General features: G+C 51.5%; 1 protein-coding gene across 2 annotated transcripts; it reads left to right on the top strand.

Moving 5' to 3' along the window:
- Positions 1-62: 62 nt before the first annotated feature.
- AARS2 (alanyl-tRNA synthetase 2, mitochondrial) lies at positions 63-19215 on the top strand. 2 transcript variants are annotated; one of them, XM_064158826.1, is made up of 22 exons: positions 131-407; positions 709-897; positions 1493-1638; positions 2423-2617; positions 3138-3282; positions 3717-3862; positions 4162-4270; positions 4830-4868; positions 6207-6318; positions 6860-6987; positions 7403-7553; positions 9073-9242; positions 10184-10297; positions 10691-10831; positions 11459-11596; positions 12010-12119; positions 13209-13317; positions 14973-15095; positions 15533-15643; positions 16780-16863; positions 17002-17112; positions 17502-19215. In XM_064158826.1, the coding sequence occupies exons 1-22, from the start codon at positions 183-185 to the stop codon at positions 17664-17666; spliced, it is 2961 nt and encodes a 986-aa protein (XP_064014896.1). In that variant the 5' UTR covers positions 131-182; the 3' UTR covers positions 17667-19215. The 2 variants fall into 2 exon arrangements, with proteins under 2 accessions (XP_064014897.1, XP_064014896.1); XM_064158827.1 differs by lacking the exon at positions 10184-10297 and having other exon boundaries at positions 63-407.
- Positions 19216-25993: the final 6778 nt, after the last annotated feature.

Raw genomic sequence — 25993 nt, 5'->3', positions numbered from 1 at the left:
ACGTCGTAGCGGCCACACACTGATCAGCAGCCCGACTAATGGAATGCGGAGCGCGGAGAGAGGCTGCGCGGCAGCTCTCAGTGCCTGCGGAGACTACGAGCACGGCCCCCGACGGCAGCGCCCCGCGCCCGCCCCCAGCGCCCTGCCGGAAGCCGCTGCGGCGCCTTCCGCCCTCGGTCACGATGGCGGCGGCTGAGCGGCTGCGGCGCCGGCTGCTGCTGGCGGTACCGTGGCGCTGGCGCTGCAGCCCTCGCCGCGGAGCTGCCTGTTGCCCGCCGGCGGGACAGATCCGTGACACCTTCCTCCGCTTCTTTCAGGAACGCTACGGCCACCGCCGCCTGCCTTCTGCCCCCGTGCGGCCCCGTGGGGACCCGCATCTCCTCTTCGTCAATGCGGGCATGAACCAGGTGCTCTTTCCCGCTTCACCGGCCTGGCGCTCTGGCTCTTCCCTGCCTGCAGTCCTCCCCCGTAGGTCCCCTCCCCCGGCACCCCATCCTCCGGCCTTCGAGCCCTCTGCATCCTGGAGGAAGCGCGGCCCTTCTCGGGGAGTCTCCCGCGTCGGGGCGGGTTGCCGAGTGGGCTTACCGCAGCGTTGCCCTCCCGTCCGCCTCTCTTCGTGCCGAGGCCTCGTTACTGGAGCCCCACAGGCAGCCCGCAGTGCCGAGTGGCGTTTGGCGATAGCGGCCGTCTCTCTGCCTTGCTTTCTAGTTCAAGCCCATTTTCCTGGGCACGGCGCACCCCCGAAGCGAGCTGGCACAGTACCGGCGGGTGGTGAACAGCCAGAAGTGTGTGCGCGCCGGAGGGAAGCACAACGACTTGGAGGACGTGGGACGAGACACTTACCACCACACCTTCTTCGAGATGCTGGGGAGCTGGTCCTTCGGCGATTACTTTAAGGTGAGGTAATAGCAGTGAACTCCCTCCAGGAAGAAATGTGGCCGTTCTTTCAGAGCTGTGCAATAGTGCCGTAGGACTGTCTGAAGAGAGCATTTGGGAGCTCTGTGACCTGTGATAAAAATAGTTATCTGGAGTGCTAAATCGCTACATGTGCCCTGCAGACTCTCAAAGCACTCAGCCTCCCAAAGCTGTGACTATACTAATCAAGGTTCTCTGTGTGAATGGTAGTGCTGATCGTATAATGTGGTGAAAAGAGGTTGCCAGTTAATTTGCTGTTTGTTACTAGAAAGCTTGAAAAGGAGGAAGGATGCTAGGTTTTTGGCTAGACAATGCATTTTTGCTTTGGAGGAAAAATAATCCCAGTAACTGGTGATAAACACATGGGTGTAGGCAATACTGTCATCCTGAAGGTCTCCAAACTATTTAGGAATGTCAGCTTTTCCCTGGCAGCAGCAGGCTGTCTCACTCACCTGACCCTCATCCTGCTCTTTGCAGTGCATCTTGAAACTAGGAAGGGAGAGAGCAGCTGAAATGAGCTGATGTTTGACTCGCATCCTGGCTTGCTGTGCTTCTTACGTGTTCCCTGCCTGTCCAGGAAGAAGCATGTAGCATGGCCTGGGAGCTCCTGACAGAAGTCTACCAGATCCCTAGGGATCGTCTCTACGTCACCTATTTTGGTGGAGACCCTTCACTGGGACTGTGTGCAGATGAAGAGTGTAGGGACATATGGCTCCGCCTGGGGTAAGTGCGCTAGAGGAGAGGTTCTGAGCAGCAGGTGCTGACTCTTCAGTCTTCATAGTCTACCAATTGCCCTTTAGTTGATGGGAAGCAGATGTGGGGGTCAAAAGTTGCATTTTAATGCAACTATGTTCCTATGTTTCTGGTTTGTTTGAACCATTAAAAGTCATCTGGGCCCCGAGCGCTTTGGGGTATGTGGCCTTTAGGCTGTTTCTCACATGTCATCATGTGAGGGGCTCTGTGCCTGAGACTGCTGGCTGGGCTGACTGTGTGAAGAGTCTCTGATCCTTTGTTTGCTCTCTGTCTTGAGCTGCAGAGGTTACATGCTGTGAAAGCTGGCGATGGCTGCTTCAGCATGAGGGTGAAGCCGCTGCAGAGAGCGCTGCTGTGCTTCAGGACCTTGTCCTAGGCTGCATGTGGGCTTAGAGCACGAGGCACCCAGCTCTGTGCCACTGCTGGTGTTCAGCCTCGTTCATTATGATCAAGTCTGAGCCCTGCTGGAATTCACTCAAAGGAGAGAGGTGGTTCTACAAACTCAGTGGAGAGCCTGTCTCTGCCAGCAGGAGCCAGTCTGTTTGCCAGCCATTAAGGGCAGTGGGTAGGATCATGTCTGGTTTGGTCCAGCTCGTTCCTGCTAAGGAGAGTAATTCTGTGTGAACAGAAGCAAAGGAATGTGTTTGGGTTTTGTAGTAGACAGGAAGGATTCCTCCCAACTTTCTCTGTGGTCTAGGCTACTGTGTGCTTTGTGTGCGTGTCCCAGCACTGCTGCCTCTGTTTTCCTTTCCAGGGTGCCTGCCAGTCACGTGCTTCCTTTTCCATTGAAGGACAACTTCTGGGAGATGGGAGATACAGGTCCCTGTGGTCCCTGCTCAGAGATCCACTATGACCACGTGGGTGGTGGCAGAAATGCTGCTACACTGGTGAACCAGGGCAGCCCTGATGTCGTGGAGATCTGGAATTTGGTCTTCATTCAGTACAGCAGGTACCAGGCATCTGGTCTGAACTCCAGAATCTTTCCCTACCTTGCCTGACTCGGGATCCTACATGTATAGTCCCCAAATTCTCACTGCTGCCCAGGAGGTGGCAGTACAGGAGCAAGAGAAGCTCTCAGGATGTGTCCAATGTAGATTTTGCTCCTCTTTGTCTTGCCCTCTCTGAACCTATGCTGACTGTTGTCCCTCAGTGCTGTATCTCAGAGGTCTCTTGGGGTCTGCAGCAGCTGGAAAAACTTGTGCAAGCAGGAGAAGGCCTTAGGACCCTATTCAGGGAAGGCCTTTTTCCCTCCTTTGCAGTCTGTCCTGACTATCTAATGGTCACATATTGGCTGACAGTGCCAAGACAGGCTGTTACTGGTCTGATCTCTGAGCTTCCTTTTCTGGGGTCACTTGCTGTTTCCATCCCTGTTGCTCTCTCATTCCCTTTGACTCTTCTGCTCGTTTTCTTTGCCTCTGAACTGACCTTTTCTTCTCTCTTGCTTTTCGTTTTTCCTGTCTGGCTAACAGAGAGGTGAAAGGGAATCTGCTTCCCTTGCCGCAGCACCACGTGGATACAGGAATGGGCCTGGAAAGGCTGGTGACAGTTCTGCAGAACAAACGCTCCAGCTATGACACAGATCTCTTCACTCCGATCCTGGATGCTATTCACAAGGTGATGTTGCTTCTGCTCAGAGTCACAGCCGTGCAAAAGCTCCTTGAATGCAGACTGTTTGGTTGGTATTGTACAGCCTGCATGTTACTGTGCGGCATTTTGAGACAAGGTATGTCCAGCCAGGTCCAGAGCGGCGTTCTAGGTAAACTGGGCAGAATTTCAGGTTGCAGATCCTCTGGGATGTCAGCACTGCTGATCCACTTTAACTCTGATTACTTACATTCTTCAGTGCCAGGCACTGGCTGACCTGTCTCAGGTGCAGAAGTCTTGGTGTTAGATGCTCTGGAAGGATTTACTGCGTTTGTCTTGGATGCACAGGGTTCAGAGGTAGTTGAGAGGCATGATGCCAGCTGTAGCTGGCTGCCTCTTGCGTTGAAACTTCTTTCTGCAGCCATTCATTTCTGCTGATCTATCCTCCTTATTTTCTCTTTTAGGGCTGCAGGGGGCCCAAATACCAAGGTCTGGTCGGGGATGCTGATGTTGGGCATGTAAATATGGCCTACCGTGTGGTTGCAGATCATGTGCGCACCTTGTGCGTGTGCATCACTGATGGCATCTACCCAGGCTTCTCTGGAGCAGAGTAAGGACATAAGGAAATGGCATGGGGTGAAAAGAGTTAAGTCTAGAAAGGAGTATGGACTGCTAGGGGAGAGGTCATGATGTGAGCCCAAGCTATGGAGTGCTTGAGCTTTGGAGAGGCAGAAGGGTAAGAGCCTGGAAGAGGCTCCAATCTGCGTCCTTACGTGGTTGTAGAGTGTGGGAAGCAGTTGGCCTGTGTCAGTAGATCAGGCCAGAGGAACTGTATGGAGAAGATGCTGGATGTAGGACCTGGGCAGGGGTGCTCACGTGGCCACCTAGCAAACCCTGCCCTGTTTTCAGACTGGTGCTGCGTCGGATCTTGCGCAGGGCTGTCCGCTTTTGCTCTGAAGTCCTCCACGCGCCACAGGGGCTCCTGGCCTCCCTGGTGCCTACTGTGGTGGAAGTGCTGGTAAGTAAAAATTACTGCCTTTAGTGGGGTGGGGGCGTAAAAAAGTGTCACACTTGTCCTGTTCATCCACATATTCCTTTCTTGTCCAGTCTCAGGAGACAAACTTGGATGTGAAGGAGCTCTGGGAGGGTGTATCACAGCTGTGATTTGCAGCAGTAAAAGCCTCTTGACTCCTGATCATTTGTGATGGGGGTCACAGTCAGCACCAGTGTTTGTGTAAAGTGCATGCAAGTGCTCATAGTTGTTTCCTGAGGGCAATGGCTTCAAGCTGCTTTACCTGCTTAAAGTCATCTGCAATGGTTCCCTCTGAGTACTAACAGCATTGTAAATGATAGTGTTTTGCCAGATGTTGTTGTGCAGGGTCTAGCAGAGGTAGGTCACAGGGAGGTAGCCCAGAGATGGCATCTCTAATTCCATACATTATTCTTAGCCTATGTTACCGTCCCTGGAGCTGTGCACTGGGGAACCCTTTATACTCCCCTGCCTGAGAAACCTCTAATTCTTGTGGCATGCTGAGATCCGCTGAGGAATTTGTCACTAACCGAGACTCACTCCACAGGGAGATGCCTATCCAGAGCTGACGAAGAATGCAGACCAGGTGAGCAATGTGGAATCCCCTGGAGACAAACCCCGTCTCTCATTATGTTTTTGAGGTACTGTTCTCAGGGGCAGAAGTCAGCCCTTTCTTGGGACTTTAGTGGAGAGGTTTGCATAAACTCCTCCACAGTCGTGTTCTCAGGGGTGGGCTGAGATGTGCTGAGAACATGTTTGTATGCTGAGCATGGGAAGTATCTGTGGTGGATTTCCTTGTGGGAGCAGTACGGGATCTTTACCAGGGACTGCTTGTCCTGCTACAAGGCAGCTGCTGCTCTAAAAAAGCTAGGATAGCTCTTTTGCTGAGTGCAAGTACAGCCTGTCCTAGCCTGGATACACTTTGTTCAAAGCGGATTTGGAGTTTAAGGCTGGTTCCCCTTGCGTCTGCTGCTAGCTACTGAAGAGCAATTTCTCTGGCAGTTCCAGCCATGCAGTTTTAGGTCACAGACATGAATATCTGACAGGAGAGCCTTTGTCAGCTGCCAGCCAGGTAGATGGTCACTATTTCTTTGACAGGAACAGTGATAAGAAGGCACAATGACTTTGGCTCTGTTTAGTAATGCACCAGAGCTATGTCGTGAGGGATACTGCTTTAGGTTAAGGGAAATCAGGAGCTAATTGGTACAACCATGAAGAAAGTCCTGCAGAGACTAGAGTGCCAGGGGGCAGGCAGCCTGTCCCAGAGGGAGGCCCAGGATACTGCAGTTTGTACTCTGCTCTCTTTTCCTGTATCTCCCTAAAAAAGGGAGTGCACAGCCAGTTCTTTGCCTCCCTTCTCTCCGCTGTCTGAGTGCAGGTGTTGGGCTGTTAGCCCTTGGCTTGCAGGGCACAGCAGCCTTATCCAGGCCTTGGCCAGCAAGCTTATTTCTGGCTACACCCATGGGCCTCTTGAGGCTGGGGCAGGGCGGGCATTTGAGGCTTGCTAGGCCTGGACCTAGTTGGGGGGCAGTTTGACCTACTGCTGGCCCTGCTGAGGCTGAGTGGGGAGGAGATTTTAGAAGGCTCTGGAAGGTTTTGACCTGGTAGGCCCAGGTGGAGGACTGGGCCCAGTTTGTGTATGTATTCCTTTTCTCTGGATACCTTTTGTATTTCTGTGTGTGTTTTCAAATGGCATTCACATTTAGCCTCTAGTTCTGTGCAAGTGTTACCCTGGGGGTAAAATGCCTTCCTGTCCTTTTGCCCTGGGCAGCTCCTGGCTCAAAACTAGGACGGCTACCCGCAAAACAAAAAGGCTGGTCGAAGGAGAGAGTACCCACTGTTAGACATCTGCTTAATTTGAGCGAGCTGTAGCAGGGCTCAGCAGAGCCCTGAAGGGCTTACCTTTCTTCTCATCTTTGGGCAGATCATGGATGTCATCAATGAGAACGAGGTAGCTTTTCTGTCCTCCCTTGAGCGTGGGAGACGCATCATTGAGCGGACAGTGCAGCAGATGGAGCCCTTCACAGATTTTCCAGGTGACTCTTCCTCCTCTGACAAGCTACACTTAAAGATAGCTTGATCCAGATCATAGTAACCATTGCAGTGAAGACTGTGTTGGATGTCTGCTTCGCTCACGTGTTGTCAGTGACCACCTAGCCCCAGGCAGAGAAGCAGGTGTTGTTTCCTTCACCAGACTGCAGTTGTTGTCTAATCCTTGGTTCTCATAATGAACTAGACACCAGGAAAGTTAGAAACGTTTCCTTGCTACTTTACTGCCTGATTAGCTAAGACACAGCTGAAAAGAAGAGGCTCGGGACCCAGCCAGAGCAGCTGCTAGTCTAGGTGTGCTGCACTGAACTTGAGCAGGGATGAGGCCATGGGTTGCTATTAATACTTAGTTCCGTGCAAGAACAGCTGCATTGCCTTGCTTCCCTTCTCTGTTACTGATGCAGCAGCACACAACACAGATGAATCCAGTTACCAAGGTGCACTCTAGATTGGTCCCATCCAAGCAAATCTTGAGATGCCTTTGCTTTCTCTGTTCACATAGTTCATGTTCTTCTGTTTGTCCTACAGCTGAAGTAGCCTGGTCTCTCTATGGGAATTTGGGATTCCCCCTGGATCTGATTGATTTGATGCTTGAAGAAAAAGGAATTAGGTTGGATTCAGCTGCTTTTAACAAACTTGCTCTGGAAGATGCAAAGGTAAGAGAGGGAGACTCACCTTGTCAATAATTTGGAGCCTGCCTTCTCTCCTGTGAGCATGGAGGTGGAGTTCCTTTCACTGCTGAGGCCCGTCAGGTTTACCACAGGGCTATATGCCTTTTACCTGAAGGAGCAGGGGGTCTGAAATTGATTTGAGGCCTTGGTCCCCTGAGCCTTAATGGCCTGGAAGTTTAGAGCTACACAGCAAGCTCTGCTGGGAAGGTTCTGTTAGCTGTTGGTACGTGATACTGAGTGCTTGCTGGGTTGGAAGGAATGAGGTTGGTTTATCAGCCTCCCTCAGCCTGGCTAAACAAGCCTTTTCCAGGAAGATGGAAGAAGTTCTTCCTGGCATCCAGTTGCTGATTTCTGGAGCCCCAGGTGTCTCCCATCTAACTATGCCTTTGCTCCACTGCAGCAAAAGGCTGGTAGCCCACAGGCAGGACAGCAGAAGGACACAAATGTGCACCTTGATGTGCACTCGCTGGCTCAGCTGCAAAGCAACAACGTGCCTGCTACTGATGACTCTCCAAAGTACGCCTACGCGCTTGGGCAGCATGGGCAGTACGGTAAGTGGCCGGGTCCCGTCGGTGAGGCAAGCTGTGCCTGAGGCTGCTGGCATCCTCACAAGACTGGTTGTAAAAGGTAGTTGTCCGGAACTAGGCCCCTGCTATTTCCCTCGCAGACCACTAGATGCCAGTTCAGGCGTTTTATCCTTCAGGGTAACTGCGATTGCTGATGCTTTGGGGAAAGAGTAAAGCTCAACCACAGAGCAAGAGTTGGTGTGTCTGTCACTGACAATCAGAGAGAGCTGTGTACAGTCATATGCCTCTTACCTAGTGTGCTGCTGGCAGCCCACACTAAGCAGAAAGTGGGGCAGTTCAAGTGCGTTGGTGTGTATATGTGTACAGATAGGTAGATACCTGTTTGTTTATGCACATTATGACAAAAGCACAATGGGGGAAAGAAGCCTGGCAGGGTCATTGCCTGAAATCTCCGAGGTAGAATTATCCTACTTTCTCAGTCTCTGAATCATGGAATGATTCGGGCCGGAGTGGACCACTGGATGTCCAGTCTTTTAGTCCAAGGAATATTAGCTTCACAGTTTGATCAGGTTGCTCAGAGCCCTGTCCACTGAAGTTTTCTTTCAGTACCTTTAAGGACAGAGATCCCACAGCCTTGTGTCCCCTGATCTCTGTCACTCTTAGTGTGAAAAGTTTTGGGTTTTCCTTTGTGTACAGCCAGCATTTCCTGTACTCTAGTTGTAGTCTCCCAAACACTAAATAAGGGTGAATAAGCACTTTGGCTGGCTATGGTTATGTTCTTACAGCCCAGCAGGCAGGCAGTCTTCCTTGCTGCAAGGTCACCCAGCTGACTTGCATTCTGCTTGATCCTGATGATCACAAGATTTCTGTCGGCCCGTGTCTGTTGTCCATTTCCTCTGCTGAAATGCCTCTTAAAATGCAGCCCTGCTCTTCAGTGTATCAGCAGTCCGCACCAATTTGTTGCCATACGCGAGCAAGTTACAGCTACATCCCATCTTGTCATGGACAGTCACTAACAAAGATGTGTTGACTCTAATGTGAGCCACCCAGCAGCTCTGCTAGTAAGTGAATATCAGTTGAACATTGAACCATTGAGCAGTTCTGTATGTGGCCAGTTGCACAGTTATACACCTGCCCTGAGGTCCACCTGTCACCCAAAATCGGCTTTGTCACCATATCACCAAAATTTGGCTTTGAAGAGCCTCCAGAAGCCCTGTGGGCCCATGACCACCAAATCTGGCAGCTTTTTATAGAAGGCAGACCTCTTTGCCACACTTGCAACGTAGCAAGACGCAGAAGCGTCTGTGCCGCACCTTGTCCCATCAGGCTCGTTTGGAACCAGTGTGGGTGTCCTTGCTGGCTTACCTGCTACTCAGCAGATCTGTCACTAGGTGAACAAGCAGTAACTTTGTCCTGTCTGCCAGTGGCTGTTCCTCTGCAAAGGAGATTTCAGTACAGAGTGGGTGTTGGCAGGATTGGCATGGAGAAGTGACCCCCTCCTGACAGAGTGTACTAATAGGTGCTGTCTTCTTCCTCCTGACAGAGTTCAGCCCATGCCAGGCCACTGTCCTGATGTTGTACAGGGATCAGTCTCTCCAGAAGGAGGTTGGGCCAGGACAGCGGTGTGGTGTCATCTTGGACAGAACTAACTTCTATGCCGAGCAGGGTGGGCAAGCCTCTGACCAAGGCTACATGATATGTTTAGAACAGCAGGTAAGACTCAAGGCTGCCATGGATACTGATGTCAGGCAAACTTCCCCAAGTGATGGCGTGGCTGACTGCATAAAGCTGTTGACTCTTGGCAGTTCACTTGGCTTTGCATGGGGATCGGTGAGGGAGAGCAGCAGTAACTTCACAGAGGTGTGCTTAATGCTCAGGTGGTCTCTTAGCCCCTCATGCTTCTGTTTGCCTGGGAAGACTGTAAAGGCTTCTCCCTTGAATGTGTCATGCTGTTGCCAGCTGGTGTTGCAGTGCAGAGAGAAGACAATGATGAGAGAGTCCATGAACTGAGAAAGGTGTCTCTGGTCAGTCTTGGGTGACTGCACACAGTGCCCCAACCTTAGCCGTCCCAAAGGGTAAGGAGGACCTCCACTTCTGCAGTGTATTCCTTCAGTGTTGCCAGATGGAAACCTTTGACCCTGCCATGGGAAGTTACGTGGGGTGCAGCTTTTCCTCCTTCCTGCATTCCATCTCCTGAGAATCCCTCCTGGGCACTGACACTGCCTTTTTAGCTTTGCAGAGTGTGATAGTGCCTTGCTTAGCACTTTTCCCCAGGCTGAAGTGAGGGTCTGGTTTCTGTTAGCAGCCCAATGAGGCAGAAGCAGCACCTTTGATGCCTGAGACCGGAGCCTTGGCAGCTGCTGTCAGTTTTCTCATGGACAAGCATCCTTGTTAGGAAAATTATCAGCAGAGGTGGTGGTGGCACTGCCTCTTCACTGCAAGACAGACTCAACATGTTGTGCAGTGAGTGGCTGGGTACAGGGGACGGTCTGAGGCACTCTGGTTGCATTCAAAGTAAGCTCCCTGCTTTTCCCACTCCATTCCTGCCTTTTTAAGGATCAGTGGGGCTTGTGTTTCCCAGTCAGATCAAACAGGCACCTGGCACACATTTGGAATTTCCCTGTGCTAACTAATTTTTCTGTGTCTTTGCCCAGGACATACTCTTTCCTGTAGAGTCAGTCCATCTCTGTGGTGGTTACGTGGTCCATGAGATTACTGCTGTGGAAACCCTGCGTGTTGGTCACCAAGTGCAGCTTTTTGTGAACGAGGTGATAACTCACTGCTCTCAGCCTTCTGCTTTGAGAATCTTGGGATGGCCTGAGTAACCTGGGCACAGCAAAACCTTGTACTCCCGAGACTGCTTTTCATTTGTTGTACAATGGGAAGGAGACCTCACAAGTGACTCTGTGATGTATGAGTCATTGGTCTATCCTGAAGTATCCAGCCTACACTCGGCTGGTTTAGAGGTGATCCCATAAGAAAAGAAGTAAGGTCTGCCCTGTGGCATAAATTAATCTGACAGCTTGCTACACATTGTTTTTCTTCCTGCATCTTCTCCCATGCCCTCATGCACAACCCTTCCTCTACCTCTTCATGCCATCCCTTTGCTCCTCTGACCTGGGCAGAACCAGCACTCCCTGCCAACTTGTCTGTGCTTCCAGGCTCAGCGGCTGGCCTGTATGACAAACCACACTGCTACCCACCTGCTGAACTTTGCGCTTCGCCGTGTCCTGGGTGACGCCACAGAGCAGCGAGGGTCCCATGTGACAGCAGAGCGACTGCGCTTGGACTTTGACACCAAGGTGACCCTGCACTCCTGTTTTCTTCTTCTCAGCAATATCAGCATCTCACTACTGATGTTCTCTCTATCAGTTTTCTTCTCTTACCATAATCACTCCTTCAGAGATAGGTCATGTTTTATCTAAGCATTGAATCTTGTCCCTCTTGAACATAACTGAGTCTGCTTTGCATTGCCCAAACTCTGCACAGTGTTCACTGAGGAGATGAGTTGAGATCAATAGGGAAATAACTTAGCAAGGGTAGTGGTCATGGGACTAACATGAGTAGTTTAAACAGGTCTCTGAAAGATTGACCAGCTTGGCTGTGGCACATCTGATGTTTGTACTGGTCATCCAGGTGAGAGTGGTTTGGAACTGAAAGCTGTTGGGTCAGGCTGAACACTGCCCCTAGTCACCTGTCACTCACTGCAGCCTCTCTCTTGAAGAGTGTGGTTGATCTTTACCCCTCGTGGGAGGAGGGGGATGGGAGGGTCATGATGCTTACAGTTACCTGTTAAGAAGTATAGAAGATGAGGTGCAGGGGTGGAGTAGTATGCCCTAGCTGACTTGCCTAAGGGCCCTGTTTCAGTTCTCCTTTGTTCTGTACCTCTTTGGAGGCTTCTCCTTAAGGTGGCTGATTTACTTCTTCAGAGCCCTGTGAGTGTGGAGCAGCTGCAGCAAGTGGAGCAAGTGGTGCAGGATGTGATCAAACGAAACGAGGCTGTGCATATAGCTGAGATCCCCCTCGCACTGGCAAGAAGTGTGCAGGGACTCCGTGCAATGGATGAGGTACAACAAGATGGCAGTTGCACATCTTCACAAGGTGCCTCCTGCATTAGGAAACATCTGGGTCACAAGAAGTGTTGCCACAACAGGTTTCTGTAAAGGAATTGACCCACAAAACTCAGGAAGGAAAATAGGACAGAGATGAGACCTTTGGACACTGTTTTAAAAAGTGGAGGCTGGTGGTATAGAATCATATGTAGGCTTCCTCCTCATTTCTTTGCTCCTAAAGCTTGTAGTGTCACTCAGTTGTTCCTTTCTCCCCATGGTGGCTGGTTGTGGAGGAGAAGCAGTTCTGTCCCTGACTGGGGCTACTCTAGAAAAGGACAATAATGAGATAGTCACCTGAAGCCATGTAGCTAGTCTGTAAGTGCCCCTGCAGGACCATGTTAGCTGCTGATCCCTGTCTCCTCTGTCAGAGCTATCCAGATCCAGTGAGGATAGTGTCCCTGGGGGTCCCTGTGGAGAGTGTGCTGACCTGCGACTCTGAGGCTGCCATGCAGACCTCTGTGGAGCTCTGCTGCGGGACGTAAGTGACTCTTGCTGGTGGTCAGAAGGTGTACTTACGGGCACTGGTGGCTGAGGTAGGGACATTCCTGCAAGCTCCATTCCCTGTCCCTGTGCAATTAAGTTTCCTCACCACAAAGATCCTGTAAGAACAGGACAGGCTAGTTGTGAAGCTTTGGAAGTCCCAGGGTGAGAAAACTTTAGTGAAATGCAAAGCATTTTTCTTTGCTTCATGGTCTGAAACCAACCTGGAAGCCAAAGGGCACCAGCAGAGTGTGGGAAAGGAGTGCGTGTCCTGTCATACCAGAGTTGCATTGCTTTGGCTTTGGCTTTGCAGGAGGGCTGAGGACCTAGCAGAAAATTCTGAGGCAGTTGTGAGATCTTGAGATTGCTCTGATTATTTTATTTCTTTGTCATCTTCTGCTGTTAGCGCTGCTGAGAGCAAAAGAGGAGTTAATCCTGAGATGGTACTGACACAAAAAACAACCTAGAAACAAATTGGCCTTTGAGCAGGCACAGCTGAAAATGAGCAAGTTTCTAATCATGAAGTCATTCTTGTGGGAGTAGTGGGACAAGAAACTGCATGGATGTGGAGATGATCAACTCTTGTGAAGCTCCCTGAAATGATTACTCTTTGTAATAGAGCCTGAAACACTGCAGTTGTTTCCATCCAGAGCTGAATAGCCAGAAAGGAAAGGGACAGCTGTCAGTGCCCTACAGCTACCCTCTGACAGGAGTCTGCTGGCCAGTCTGTGAGCTAGCCTAACCAGAGAATGGTGAAGGTCAAGGAAAGAATTACTTTCAGCATGGTTCAGCAGCAGTTGAGCAGAAGAGAAAATATTGCAGTTCATACCACTGCTGAAGGAAAGGAGAGGAAAGCAGTGCAGAACTTGACTGTTGAGCACCACCTGCAATCAGCCTGCTGAGCAGGTATCACAGAAGTTCTGCTGCAGTAGCCTTGACCCTGCTGTCTTTTGCTTGACAGGGTGCCATCAAGATCTTAGGGTTGGGAAAGGACTGGAGGTGTTGGGAATAGGGAGGGGCTGCTGAACTTGAGACCTTCTGTTCCCAGCGAGCAGCTTGTTCTCTTTCCTGTTCTCTGCTGATGTAGGCACCTTCTGCAGACAGGAGCTGTGGAAGATCTGACCATCATCAGTGAGCGTCAGCTTGTTAAAGGGGTTAGCCGAGTCATCGCAGTGACAGGGCAACAAGCCAAACAGGTAAGAAAGGCAATGCTAGAAACACTTAGCTTTGTAGGCTCCCACTTGAGCAATTAGCTTCCCCCTGTTTTGGCTAGAGCCTCTCTGCTGTGTCTGATCTGGCTTACTCTTTCACTCCTGGACCCAGCTCTGCCATCATACCTCTCTATTCACCTACACTCTCCTCATCCTAGTCTCTTGTCTCCTTGACCTTCATTCCTCCCCTCAGGCTGCTTTTCCAAGATAAGAACTTGGCACAAAGCATCAGGAAGTTTCTAGACTAAATTTCTGTCCCCAGGTAGGTATTTAAAGATGCAATTTTTTGTGCTTTGGTTTCACCTCCTGTCTGCCTCCTGCCTCTCACAGCTGGATGTGTACTTCATGGTTACAGGGCTGTGGCCTCATTTTTATAGTCCTTTTGCTCCTTTCTTTAGTCTGTTTCTTTTTTCCTGTGAAACTGTGGTTCTGGTCTGGATGGATCTGTATAAAAAGTGAGCAACCTGTTATTGTCTGTGAAACTGCTCTGTCCTTTGAATATCTTGGAAGTGTCAGGGGCCCTGCAACCTGGCCCACTTCCTTTAAGGCTGCAGTCAGAATAGTGACTCACTGTCAGTGAAACTGAGACGACTAGAGGCGAGTTCCACCCCTGCAAATCTGTTGATTTTTTGGCTGGCAGTCCCCCGTGCATCTGTGTCCCTAGTAAGGCTTTTCTTGGTGCAGAGAAATAAAAAAGCTGCAGGGCACAACCACAGGCTTTGCTGGAAGTGCTGACCTGGAGACCCCCTGGAGAGGAACTGTATGCATGTGTTAATCAGGCAAGGGAGACTTTAGCCATGAGGGAATGACTTGACACAAAGGATGTGTATCCAAGCTAAGCAGATCAGTCTTTACTGTCCAGACATTTCTTATGTATTCTCTGTGATCTTGGTCTAAAGTCTAGCAGGACAATCCTGGGCACAAAGCTCTGGCAAAGAAATGCTCAAAGCCATAAGGATTTTCACTGGAGAAAAATGTTTGTATTAGCTTTTTTATTATCAGCAGCATTGGTGCTAGGGAAAGCAGTAAGAACTGCACCAGGACCAGCTGCACTGGTCCTCCAGAAATGTACTAGAACAGTTAATGAGTTTCATTTTAGTTTTAGACTTTGTTTCTTCAGTCATAGAATCAACCAGGTTGGAAGAGACCTCCAAGCTCAGCCAGCCCAACCTAGCACCCAGCCCTAGCCAGTCAACCAGACCATGGCACCAAGTGCCTCATCCAGGCTTTGCTTGAACACCTCCAGGGACGGTGACTCCACCACCTCCCTGGGCAAAAAGAGCACTAAGAAAGTTTCAAGACCACATTTTCTAATGGAAAAGGAGCACTAAGAAGTAAACGTGTCTCCCGACTTTTTCACATTGAAATCCTGATTTCATGGTGTGAGATACTCAGGAAACAAAGTGCACAGCAGCTTTGGTCCCTTGGGTATGACCATCTAGTGTTGGTTGTAAATCTAGACAGGAACATTCTATTTCAGAGTCTCCTGGGGACTGTTCTTAAAGACTCTGCCTGTAGGTGTCTTTCCACTGCATCCTGAGAAGTACTTGATTGTTACGACCCTGTTACGTCCTCACTTTCTCCATCTCCACTCAGTTCTGTTGCTGCATCTGAAGCATTCTCTCTCTCTTCCTCTCCAGGCCCGGGAAGTAGGCAAGTGCTTGGCTATAGAGGTGGACTCTCTCTCCCTGCGAATGCAGCAGGGGAGCACCTCCATTCCTGAGATGCAGAACCTCTCCAAAGAAGTTGGCCAGCTGACCAAAGTAAGGATTATGCTTCCTTACAGGAAAGATCCAAGTGTGGGCTGTAAATGCTTCAGGTGCATGACTTTTTCCCTGCTAGGTTTACATCTTACCATAATTAATAGGAGGGGCGTGTGGCTACTGGCTGGTGCCACTTTGGTTGCAAAGCTTTCTGTCAGTGTGTAGGCACATCTGTTGCAGATGGCCTGCCAGAGGGGAATGGAGAGAAGATGATGGGGAAAGTAAAACTGAAGAAGAGTTCCCAGGCTTTGCCCCACCTTTTAGCTGCCCAGCTGAGAAAGGGAAAGTTACATACTGCAGTGACTGGCTGGTCTGATGACACAGGGTTATTAGCAGGGTCTTGGGAAGAGTCCAGGCTCCAGCCTAATGTCTAGAGAATTAGCCACTTTTTTTCCTAGGTGCAGTTTAGTGTCCTTAAACAGCAAATCGTCTTGCAGGTGGTGACTAACACTGCAATACCCCAGTGGCAAAGAAAAGAACTGCAGACTGTCCTCAAAGCACTACAGCGAACAGCCAACACGGCCATCAAGAAACTGGAGTTGCAGGAGGTACTGTGGCAGCAGCACACTCACTTGGAGCTTGGCAGTAGTAGCACTGTGGGCATACCCTAGTGTCTCTGTCACACTTCACAGACACTTGGTCACTAGAGTCCCATTAGAAAGCAGAATAAATCAGGTACAATCACACATGCTGCAGCACAAGCCCTGTGTTGGGTTGATTTCACTGACATTAAGCAGGGCCATCATTTAAAATGCAGTGAATGAGTGATGGCCTTTGTCACCTGCAGAATCTTTCTGTCTTTCTGCCTGAGAGAATGGTAGCCCCATGTAAGCCCTTTTGGCAAACACCTACAGGCAGATAGGCATCACTTTGCCATCTAATCATAGAATCAGTCAGGGTTGGAAGGGACCACAAGGATCATCTCATTCCAACCCCCCTGCCATAGGCAGGGACACCCTACCCTAGATCAGGCTGGCCAGCGCCTCATCCAGCCTGGCCTTAAACACCTCCAGGGATGGGGCCTCAACCACCTCCCTGGGCAACCCATTCCAGGCTCTCACCACTCTCATGCTCAAAAACTTCCTCCTCACATCCAGTCTGAACCTACCCACCTTCAGCTTTACTCTATTCCCCCCAGTCCTGTCACTCCCTGATATCCTGAAAAGTCCTTCCCCAGCTTTTTTGTAGCCCACTTCAGATATTGGAAGGTCACAAGAAGGTCACCTGGGAGCCTCCTCTGCTCCAGCCTGCACAGCCCCAACTCTTTCAGTCTGTGCTCACAGCAGAACTGCTCCAGCCCTCTGATCATCCTTGTGGCCCTTCTCTGGACACACTCCAGCATCTCCACATCCTTCTTGTAATAGGGGCTCCAGAACTGGATGCAGTACTCCAGGTGGGGTATCACCAGAGCAGTGTAGAGGGGGAGAGTCACCTCCCTCAACCTGCTGGTCACAGTTCTCCTGATGCAGCCCTGCTTCTTTCTCTAGTGATACTAAACTCTAACGTGTCATGATCACTATCCTTGGGTGGAAATTTCCATTTCCTAATCTTACTTCTGCTAACGTTCAGCCTCCCTCTGTCCACAGAGCAGCACTTCCATTCCCTGTGTGCATGTGTTGCATACACATGTCACCAGCCAGAACACTTCAGGTGGCCCTCAAGTGCTGTGTGTTTCCTCTTCCAGGCTGAAGAGAAGGCAAAAAGCCTGCTACCAAAACATTGCAACCAGCCTGTCATCGTTGATACCATCCCAGCTGACTCTCTCTCTGTGAGTAATGGACATTACTTGTTGGCCCAGCAGTACCTCAGATGCCTCATTCAGTAAGAGGGAGCTGCTGGGCATGTTCTCTGCTGCATGCCAGTTGCCTTTGCTATAACCTGATCATCTTCTCCCTGCCACTCCTAGATCCTAATGAAGGTAGTGAACCATCTGTGTGACAAGTGTCCTGGCACATCAGTCTTGCTCCTCAGCCCTCAGGCTTCTGGTGAGGTGCTCTGCGCGTGTCAGGTGTCCAAGGTAAGCAGGACCCAGGTAGCATCATGATGAACCTGCCTGCAAAGAGGAAGGGGACTCGCTGCTCAGCAGCTCCCATTTGAGGCTTTTTCTAGGACTCTGTCCAATGATGGTGGGTATTCACACAGGGATAGGACCCAAGATTGACCATACTGGGACCAGAGATGCTTTCAGTCTCTGCTGGGCACAAATATCCCTGGATCCTCCAGGAGTGCTTGCCCAGAGGCAAGACTCAGCACTGACATGCAAGCTCAGCCTTTGCAGTCCCTGCAGTCGTGACTGCTTCTTGTAGTGAGGGCCCAGGCTGAGTGAAGAGAGGATGCTGTTACCTTTATCTAGAATGTAGAGCGCTCCACAGTCCAAGTTAATTTGCTCTGTGTCTTCTTCCCTAGAATTGTCTTCCTGTGTTCTCAGCTTCTGACTGGGCCGTGGCTGTCTGTACAGAGATGGAAGGAAAGGCAGGAGGTTCTCCTGTCGTTGCCAAGGGCAGTGGAAATGCCAAGGGCATGCAGAGAGCCCTGACTGCTGCACTAACGTTTGCTCAGAGTAAACTCTGACATATAACTGTAATGCTTTGGTGGTAGGACAGCTGTATGAAGACCAGCTGCAAGCCATGCAGACACTTGATGCAGAGCATGTGTTATACTCTGCTGATCTGAAATGTTCAGCAGCCATCACACTGAACATTGCTGTGACCAATGCATTTCACTTCTGGCCATCTGAGATCGGGATGAGCCCCATCCCACTGCCAGAAGGATACTGCGTGTTCTCAGCATGGACACATGGAGGTTGAGCCTCAGAAAGCACCAGCTGCAGCAACAGATCGTGTTTCTCCTGGAACAGAGTGGTTCATCCTACAAGACCAGCATCAAGAGGCAACCATGAGAGCAGGCGGGGATGGCACAATGTTACTTTAAAGCCATTAAATGGCTGCATCTTTTTCTTCTTTTTGTTTTCTTCTCTGCTCTGGTGAAGGGCTCTGTTCTGTCCCTGCTGCCCCACAAATCAGCAAACACTCTTCTCTAAGCAGTCCCATCCTACTGCAGAACTCAGGAAATCATTCTGATTAAAAATGCTACTATACTTTAGAAACAGGAAGTGACTTCCTGCCTTGCTTTCAGGCTCAGCCTTGTTAGGCTACACAAGCTGGGGGAATTGCTCTGCAGCAGCCATGCACCTCTGGGATCAGTCACACACAGGTTTGGTGTCGATATTCCTCAACCTCTGCAACTTCAGCTAGAGCTGCAGCTCCTTCTCCATGCCTGCAGCAGACCCAACATCCCCTGCACTACCTTTCTAGAAATGTTAAAACCTGCCAGGTCTCTAAGTAGGGCTGCAGCTTGCTGCAATGGTGCTGGCTCTGCTCCTGCTTCAGTCTTGGGGGACAGACCTAACAGCTTGGAGCCCATTTTCTTTCTCCTTCTTTGCTGCTCTTGGCCTTTCTGGTCATGAAATACAGTATTTAATTTCTTCTATTTGAGCCTGTAAGGATTATGTAGGTCATTAATGAGGCTACAGCATAACCAAGTCATGATATTACTAGATCTCATAAGCTCAGTGCCAGAAAAAAGATCTTAGCCTACCGGTGTGAAGTTTTGTGGGCACCCCAGGCTGGTGAAGTGGGGTTGATGCAGTAGAAATGCTGGGCCATCACTGATTCTAGGAGACAGCATTTCCTGCTATTCTCCTGGCAAACACCCCCCCCCCCCCGGTGCACAGACTTCATCCCATCCTCCCCTTTCCCTGCTGCAGAAGGACAATAACCTCATGTCCTGTGCTGCAGCTGTGGTAGCTGCCACATTTCTGCCTGGAACAGCCTGCCTTTCAGTGGCAAGTCAAGCAATGCTTAGGTGGGGGGCTTGGGGGAACAAGATGGGAGTTTTAAATGTTGTTGTCTGGCTGAAATAGCAGCCTGCATTGCTTTATCCAAGGTGTAAGCAGTATGCTGGGCACACGTTTGCAACTCCAAACATGCACTCAGGAGAGACGGCAGGGAGCAAGAAACTAATTAGAGACATGATGGGGGTTTTTGCTGTGAGCAGGTGCTGTCACATTGGCAACACCTCCCTAAGTCCAGATGGACCTCAAGGTCCTTTCAGGGTGTATGCAATGGCAAGGGCTTACCAGTCCCAATCCCAGGGAACTGCTTGACTTTGGCAAAAGGGAGCAGAAAGTGCACACTTGTCCCTTCTTGGTCGCTTTACTCCAGAAGGTTTGCTCCAGCTAGCCTGGGCCACAGAGTGAGAGGCTGGTACACAGGGCCGGCTCACAGCTGAGCTTTACACTGAGCCCTCCTGGGGTACTCAGCCCACCAGCAGGTGCAAGTAACAAACCCTGCATATTCAGGGACACCTTCACACACCAGCACATCTCTCCCAAACCCCCACTATAAGGATTCACACCTGCACTTACACAGATCTCCCTTTGCATAACTTCAGGTATGATTTCACTCATGCTATGTGGAAGCACTGGCATAGGTTTCCCATCGGTTGATGGCCTATCTCTGGAAACACTCAAGGTTAGAATGAAGGAGGCAACCTGATCATTGCAGGGTTGCTGGTCAACCTCATCTCTAAAAGTCCCTTCGACTCCCAACTATTCTCTGAGCCTGTGCAGGTAGTGACAGCATGCACTGAGCTAGTCATGTCCTGCATATACGTGTGTAACCCTGAAACCCACACATCCACGTGTGGTTTTCTGAGTTACTCTGTATGCTGTCACCATTGCACCATCCCCTGCGTGTGGGCTCCTTGCCCCTGCAGAAGCTGGCAGCACTCATGTCCTGGCAGCTGCTGCACAACATAGGCAGGCTGCAGCAGTGAACCAGCAAAGCCAGCGCACTCATGACAAAGGACATCCCATCTCTCCGGAGCCGCTGGGGGTCACATCGAGCCGGTGCTGCTGGTCACTTTCTGTAAGCCAGCTGCCTGAGAAAGCAGGGGCTGGCTCTGCACTGGAGGCATTTAGCTGGGGGACAGGCAGCATGTAGGGGTTGTGAGCAGGATAGGAGCAAACTCTGGGCCTAGTGATGAGGAGCAAGGGGTCTCTGAGCCCCCAGCTCTCCAGGCAGCGCTGCCGGGGGAAGAGCTGAGCGTGCAGTGCAGCAGAGCTCTGCCGCAGCAGTGCGCAGAGCCGCGGAGGCAGGCGAGGCGGCGCAGGGGAATCCCAGCCGCTCGCCTTTGCGGCGCGTCCTTCACGGCCGGCTGGCTCCCTGCGCTCCGCAGCCTGGTCGCTTGCACAGCTGCGACTCAGGCTCTTCTCTTCTCTGCTACAGAAAGCGTCGGGAAAACCCATGAGGCTGGGGGAAGGGCCCTACTCCCCCTTCATCCTCCCCACCACCAGTGCCATCGCTACCCCCGTCAGGAGCTCCCTGTTGCTGAGTCCACTCTCCTAACTGGGGCATGCCTGCTAGGGCAAATTGAGAGGTTAATTTTGGTTGATTTGTGCCATTCTGTATCTTAGCCTAGGCTTGTGGCTCGTGGGGGTCCAGGACGGCAGCATAGACGGCGTGCCAGTGAGGCTGCTGTAGTGTTTCCTGGTCTGCATCCAGGTATTCACTTAGATCTGCACCCGCCATTCAGTCATGTGCTGCCGTATCCACCACACGCAGCAAAGCCACTCACCCTGCCACCATGCAACTGGAACAGGCTCCCAGCGGGAAAAATGAGATAGATACCCCCACAGCCAGCCACAGGCACTGGGGTGCTGCTGCCCACCAGCCTCCTGCAAAACAGGAGAGAGGGTGGAAGGTGGCCTTGCCCTGCAGGGTCTGTTGTGGGAGTCTGGAAGGAGCTCTGTATTGCCTGGGTCCATGCTGTATCCAGTGCTGCTGGGTCACTCTTGCAAGCTGAAGGTGTGGAGTAAGCTGCGGAGTTCTACCAGTCACATTTCCAGTCCTGCTGTGAATCAGTTCCAAACAACTTCCTGCATTTTCAGCTGGCTGTGGGATCCCTGTGCCAGAGCTATTGCCATCAGATGGTCTGATCTTTCCAGGACACTCCATCTGAGCCTGCTGAAAAGGTCCCCGAGGCTATGCAGACACTGGGTTACTATTCCAGTCCTCGACCAAAAGCCCTTCATCTCCCTCTAGTCTCAGCCTCATTTCATGCATTTCCCTTGTGCTTTGCATTAGAGGTTGCCTGGGCTTGAGCTCCAGGAACGGGAAGCTAAATCTGAGCCTACGTAGATCTTCTTTGCACATGACGAGGAATTATTTACACTCGGGTTGGGATTTGCTGCTCTACTAATTTTGTTGTCTCCTCGTTTGCCTGTTTGTCCCACACTCGGGCACTGTTCTCTCCCTTCCCCCTTATTCCCTTGCTGCCCCCACATGCAGGTTCCTTTCCTCCCTCCACCCGGTTAGGCAGGTACTAGAAAAAAGCAGAACAAGAAAAATACTCTGCCAGCTCAAATATCACCAAGTTTTACAGAGAAAGGGTAAAGAAATGCAAAACTAAATGACCTTTAAAACAAGTGAGCTGTCAAGTTCCCTCCCCCACCCAGAATTGGCTCCTCTGCTCTGCCATAACCTTCTCTTCCCTTGTCCCAGCATTTATTTATAAGCACCATCAATAATTAAGAAGTTGCCTGCCTGCCTGCTTGCCTTGGCTGCCATGTTGACAGAGACCTGCTGATGTTTCCTGCCTCAGCCTGGCTTCTCACTTGGGCTTTTAATTTTCTTCCCCTGCCTTGTTAGAAACACAGGAATCACCCACCTGGAACGAACTGGAGGCCCAGAGAGCCAGGAGAGCTCCCTGCTGAGAGCTGGTTACTCTAAGAGTGACCTGAGAGCTGCTGGCTCTCATGACCCTGCAGCAGCAGCACAGGCTGGTTTGTCTGCGCTGTACTGCTAAGGCCACCATGCTTCTTGCTGGAGGAAGGCTCCAGGAGACCTCTTTATCCACATCTCAGGGCTGGGAAGCTCCCACACTGACAGTTCCATGCTTAGAAAACAGCAAGTGAGGGTTCTGCAGCTGGGGACCCCAGCCCCAGGTACCCAACCAGGGAGGTGAAAGGAGACACTCACCAAGCAGCGCAGTCAGAAAAGAGAGCAGGTTGAGTTGGCCCAAACAGGCAGAGCTGGAGGCCGTACAATGGAGGGGTACAGCTGGGCCTAGAAATCAGGAATGGAAGTCTTTACACTGTCCTGGAGGAAGCACTGCAGGTTGTAACCCAGGGAGAGGCCAGACACAAAGGCAGCAGCCAGGCTTGGCACGTCAGAGGTCCTTGGAAGCACTCCGGGTCTCTCCTCGTGGGTTCCAAGGCACTCTGCAGGCATCAGGCAAAGCCTGTCCTTTGGGCACTCAGACACGCGGGTTTGGGGCAGCCCAGCTCAGCACCTGCAAGCAGAACCTGCAGCATGCCAGGGCTGAGCCCAGGCCCCTCGGTCACCAGGGTCCCGACGCAGCGATGGGGCACAAGAGGGCAGCCCGGTGGCTCTCCCCGAGCTGGCCGTGGTGCTGCTGGGCACGGCAGGGCCAGGCGGAGGAGCAGCCGCGGAGGTGCAGCCGCGGGCGCTCGGGAGCTGCGGTGCCTGCCTCTCCTCGGGCTCTGCTGGGGGTGCCCAGGAGCGGGAGGCGGATCTGTCCCTGGGGGCACGGTGACGGCAGCTGGCCGCTCCCCAGCCCTGCTGCTGCCGGGCGTCACCAGCGTGGGAAGAGAGCGCCAAAGCACAGTGTCAACTCAGCGGCCCTTGAACTGCAAGCTCCTGGGCTGCCCTGTGCCGTCAGCATCTGACTCCTGCCATGGTGACTCTCCCGACTGTCCCTGATGCAGTGAGGTGGACAGGACTTCCTTTCTGCCCCACGACTTGTCCTGCACCGGACTTTGCAAGTGCTGATGCAAGCCGTATGGATTTGCTGCTGGGGGACATCAAGGGCTCAAGAAATGGAAAAGGTGCCTTTTCCCCAGGTACCCCTACCCCCCCAGCCCACACCTCCCAGCTGCCCCAGGGCTGCTGAAAGAGACCACTCCTTCTTCTGTGGATCAGGCTCTGAGGACCATCCCCAACTTTCCAGGGAAGGGGTGACCTGCCTGCCACAGTATCGAATGTCCCTCTGCAAAAAGGGGGACAAGCTGGCCTTGAAAGTAAATAGAGCAAGCAGGGGCCTCTGAGCTGCTCCCTGATGGCCATACGAGGGAAAGATGCCACACTGCCTGCCCTGGGCTTTTCCAGATCTCCTTGTGTACTGCCTGTGCTGTAGGGCCATAGGCCCCTCTGCATCTACAGCATTTACCCACGTCACAAGCACCTTGAGTTTATCAACCCACAGCACAAGAGAGAGGTGGAAACTGGGGCAGGGAAGGGAATGACACAGAATCACAAGCTAAAATGCAAAGTATGACCACTCTGGGAAAGAGAGGGGAAGCAAAAAAAAAAAAAAGAGAAAAAAAAAATTTCAGTATCTCCATGGGAGTGCTGAAAGCAGCCTCCAACTAAGTCTCATTCCCAGCCTGGGAGAGGAGAAGCTTCACACCTGCTCTGAATGTTGTGAAAGCTGCAGTAAGTCCAGACAGGAATAGAAGTCACTGACTAAATGCTTTACCTTTTCCAAGTGAAAATGCAGCCTCCTCTCCTTCTCCCTCCCTCTCTCCCTCCCTCTCCCTCTCTCTCTCCCTCCAGCACCCTCATCGAGGATGTGACAGCATCCCATTGCACAGGCAGAGGTGCAGGGGAGGGGGGTAGAAAAAGCATTCAGTGACCAGCATTTCTATAGTAATTGCCTCCTGCATGACCTGACATGTAGCTTGCCTTGCTTCTGTGCATGTTTCCCCCTGAATTCTACTAAGGCTGATGTCTTCTCCATCCCCTCCAAGGAGATGAAGGGCAGCAATCTGGCAGCACAGGGATGCATGCTCCACAGAGAGAGCTGCGATTGTTGTGACATAGGAGTGACAGTGGAGACTCCAGGGCTCAGGCAGTGCTAATAGAGATGCCTGACCTCTGTTACCAAGAAAAGCCATCAGAAAGTGACAGTCTCTTCTGGAAAGGAGAAATTGCTCAAGGGACCACCTGGTTCTGAGCCAAAAGCAGTAACTGTTACACTAACACAGCCATTTGAAGCAGAAAGGCTGGGTGGGAATAATCACCCCAAGTCTCTTCTGCTGCCCAAAAACAGCCCTGCAGCCAGGCTCACAAATAGGAGTTTTGGCTGCTCACAGCCTTTGAGATGCTTTTTGGCAGGACAGTTGCTCTGCTTTTCCATTCCTCCTAATTTCAGTAAAGGGGGCCTGGGAGCATGACCTGCCCAAGAGAAGTTTGCTTAACCTTCAGACCTGTGCTTTGCAGACAGGAAACTACCTCGTGGTTGTGAGCAACCTCGGCCAAACAACAAGGATGCAAGTGGGGGTAGAAAGCGTGGAGGGAGCAGTGGCCTTGGTCACATCCTAGGCATTGGTTGTTAATTATAGCATTGCTTGGGAGATGCTCTCCTCTATGTGGAGGAGAGCTTCAGAGCAGGTCCCCTCTTCCCTAGCACACCTTATTTCTACCAGTGCCTCCCACCTTAATCCCACCACCACTGAGGCTAAAGACTGAGGAAGGTGGAACAAACACAGCAGCCTGAAATCTGGCAGTGCTGGCACTCCATCTCTACTGTAGATCAAAGAGTGGAGAGAAAGGGAGGGGAGCCTGGCACAGCTCCTGCCTGAGCCTAGTGTGCCATATGGCATTGGGATAGAATATGAAGCTGAGTGGGAGGCAGCAGAGAGACCTGAGTCTTCTGGCCTGACGTTGGTGGGATCTCGGAGGCAGGAAAGGCGAACCAGTAGGTCCTCTGCTATCAGTACCCAGTAAGTCCCTGAGCACAGATCCTGCCCACAGGAAGGTGTTCATGATTCTGGCAAGAACATATGATCTGAGGGGGAAAAAAACAGAAAAGGGAAAGCCCTGGCTTTCCTGAGGAGCTTCAGCTTGGCAGGGTGAGGCAGTGTGTCTGCCCCTCTCACCCTGCCACAGGCAGCAAGGGTCACTGAAGGAAAGGGGTTCTAGCTATGGAAAGTGCTACCAGCTGCTTTGCTGAACCAACCGCGTATCAATCCAAGTTTTAGGGGAGCAGTAAGGACTGGTTGAAACACCATAGCTGTTTAGATGAGCAAGATGACACAGAGAGGGTGTTAGCAAAGTGTGGCCTTATCAAGTATCTTGGTCAAACACCAGGGTGGAGGATGGACTGCCCTAAACCCAGAGTGCAGGATGTACAAGAAAGATTTACCAGCCACCCATTTTTGCTTCCCATCTTCTCAGGATGATGAAAACCTTCCACACTGTTTTGTGTCTGCAGTGAATTACACAGAATCACAGAACTTCAGAGATTGGAAGGGACCTTCAGGGATCATGGAGTCCAACCCTCCTGCCAAGGCAGGATCTCCTAGGGCAGCTGGCTCAGGAGCGCAGCCAGGCCGATTCCAAAAGTCTCCAGAGAAGGAGATTCCACAACCTCTCTGGGCAGCCTGTGCCAGGGCTCTGTCACCCTCACTGTAAAGAAGTTTCTCCTCATGTTGAGGTGAAACCTTCCCTGTTCCAATTTGTAGCCATTGCTCTTTGTCTTATTGCTGCTGACCACCAAAGAGATTGGCCCCATTCACTTGAGACCCACCCCTCAGACGTTCATACATATGGATAAGATCTCTCAGCCCTCTCTTCTCCAGGCTAAACAGCCCCAGGTCTCTCAGGCTCTCTTCTTAGGGGAGATGCTCAAGTCCCCCAGTCGTCCTCAAGTCTCTCTGCTGGACTCTCTCCAGCACATCCCTGTCTCTCTTAAACTGGGGAGCCCAAAACTGGACACAGTACTCCAGGTGTGGCCTTACTAGGGCAGAGTAGAGAGGCAGAAGAATCTCCCTAGACCTCCTGGACACACTTTTCCTGATGCATTCCAGAAGTAAC

This window comes from Pogoniulus pusillus, chromosome 18 (genome assembly GCF_015220805.1).
Source record: "Pogoniulus pusillus isolate bPogPus1 chromosome 18, bPogPus1.pri, whole genome shotgun sequence".
In the NCBI taxonomy this organism is placed as follows: domain Eukaryota; kingdom Metazoa; phylum Chordata; class Aves; order Piciformes; family Lybiidae; genus Pogoniulus; species Pogoniulus pusillus.
Note: the sequence above shows the minus strand (reverse complement) of the source record. Positions and strands in the feature narration are given on the sequence as shown.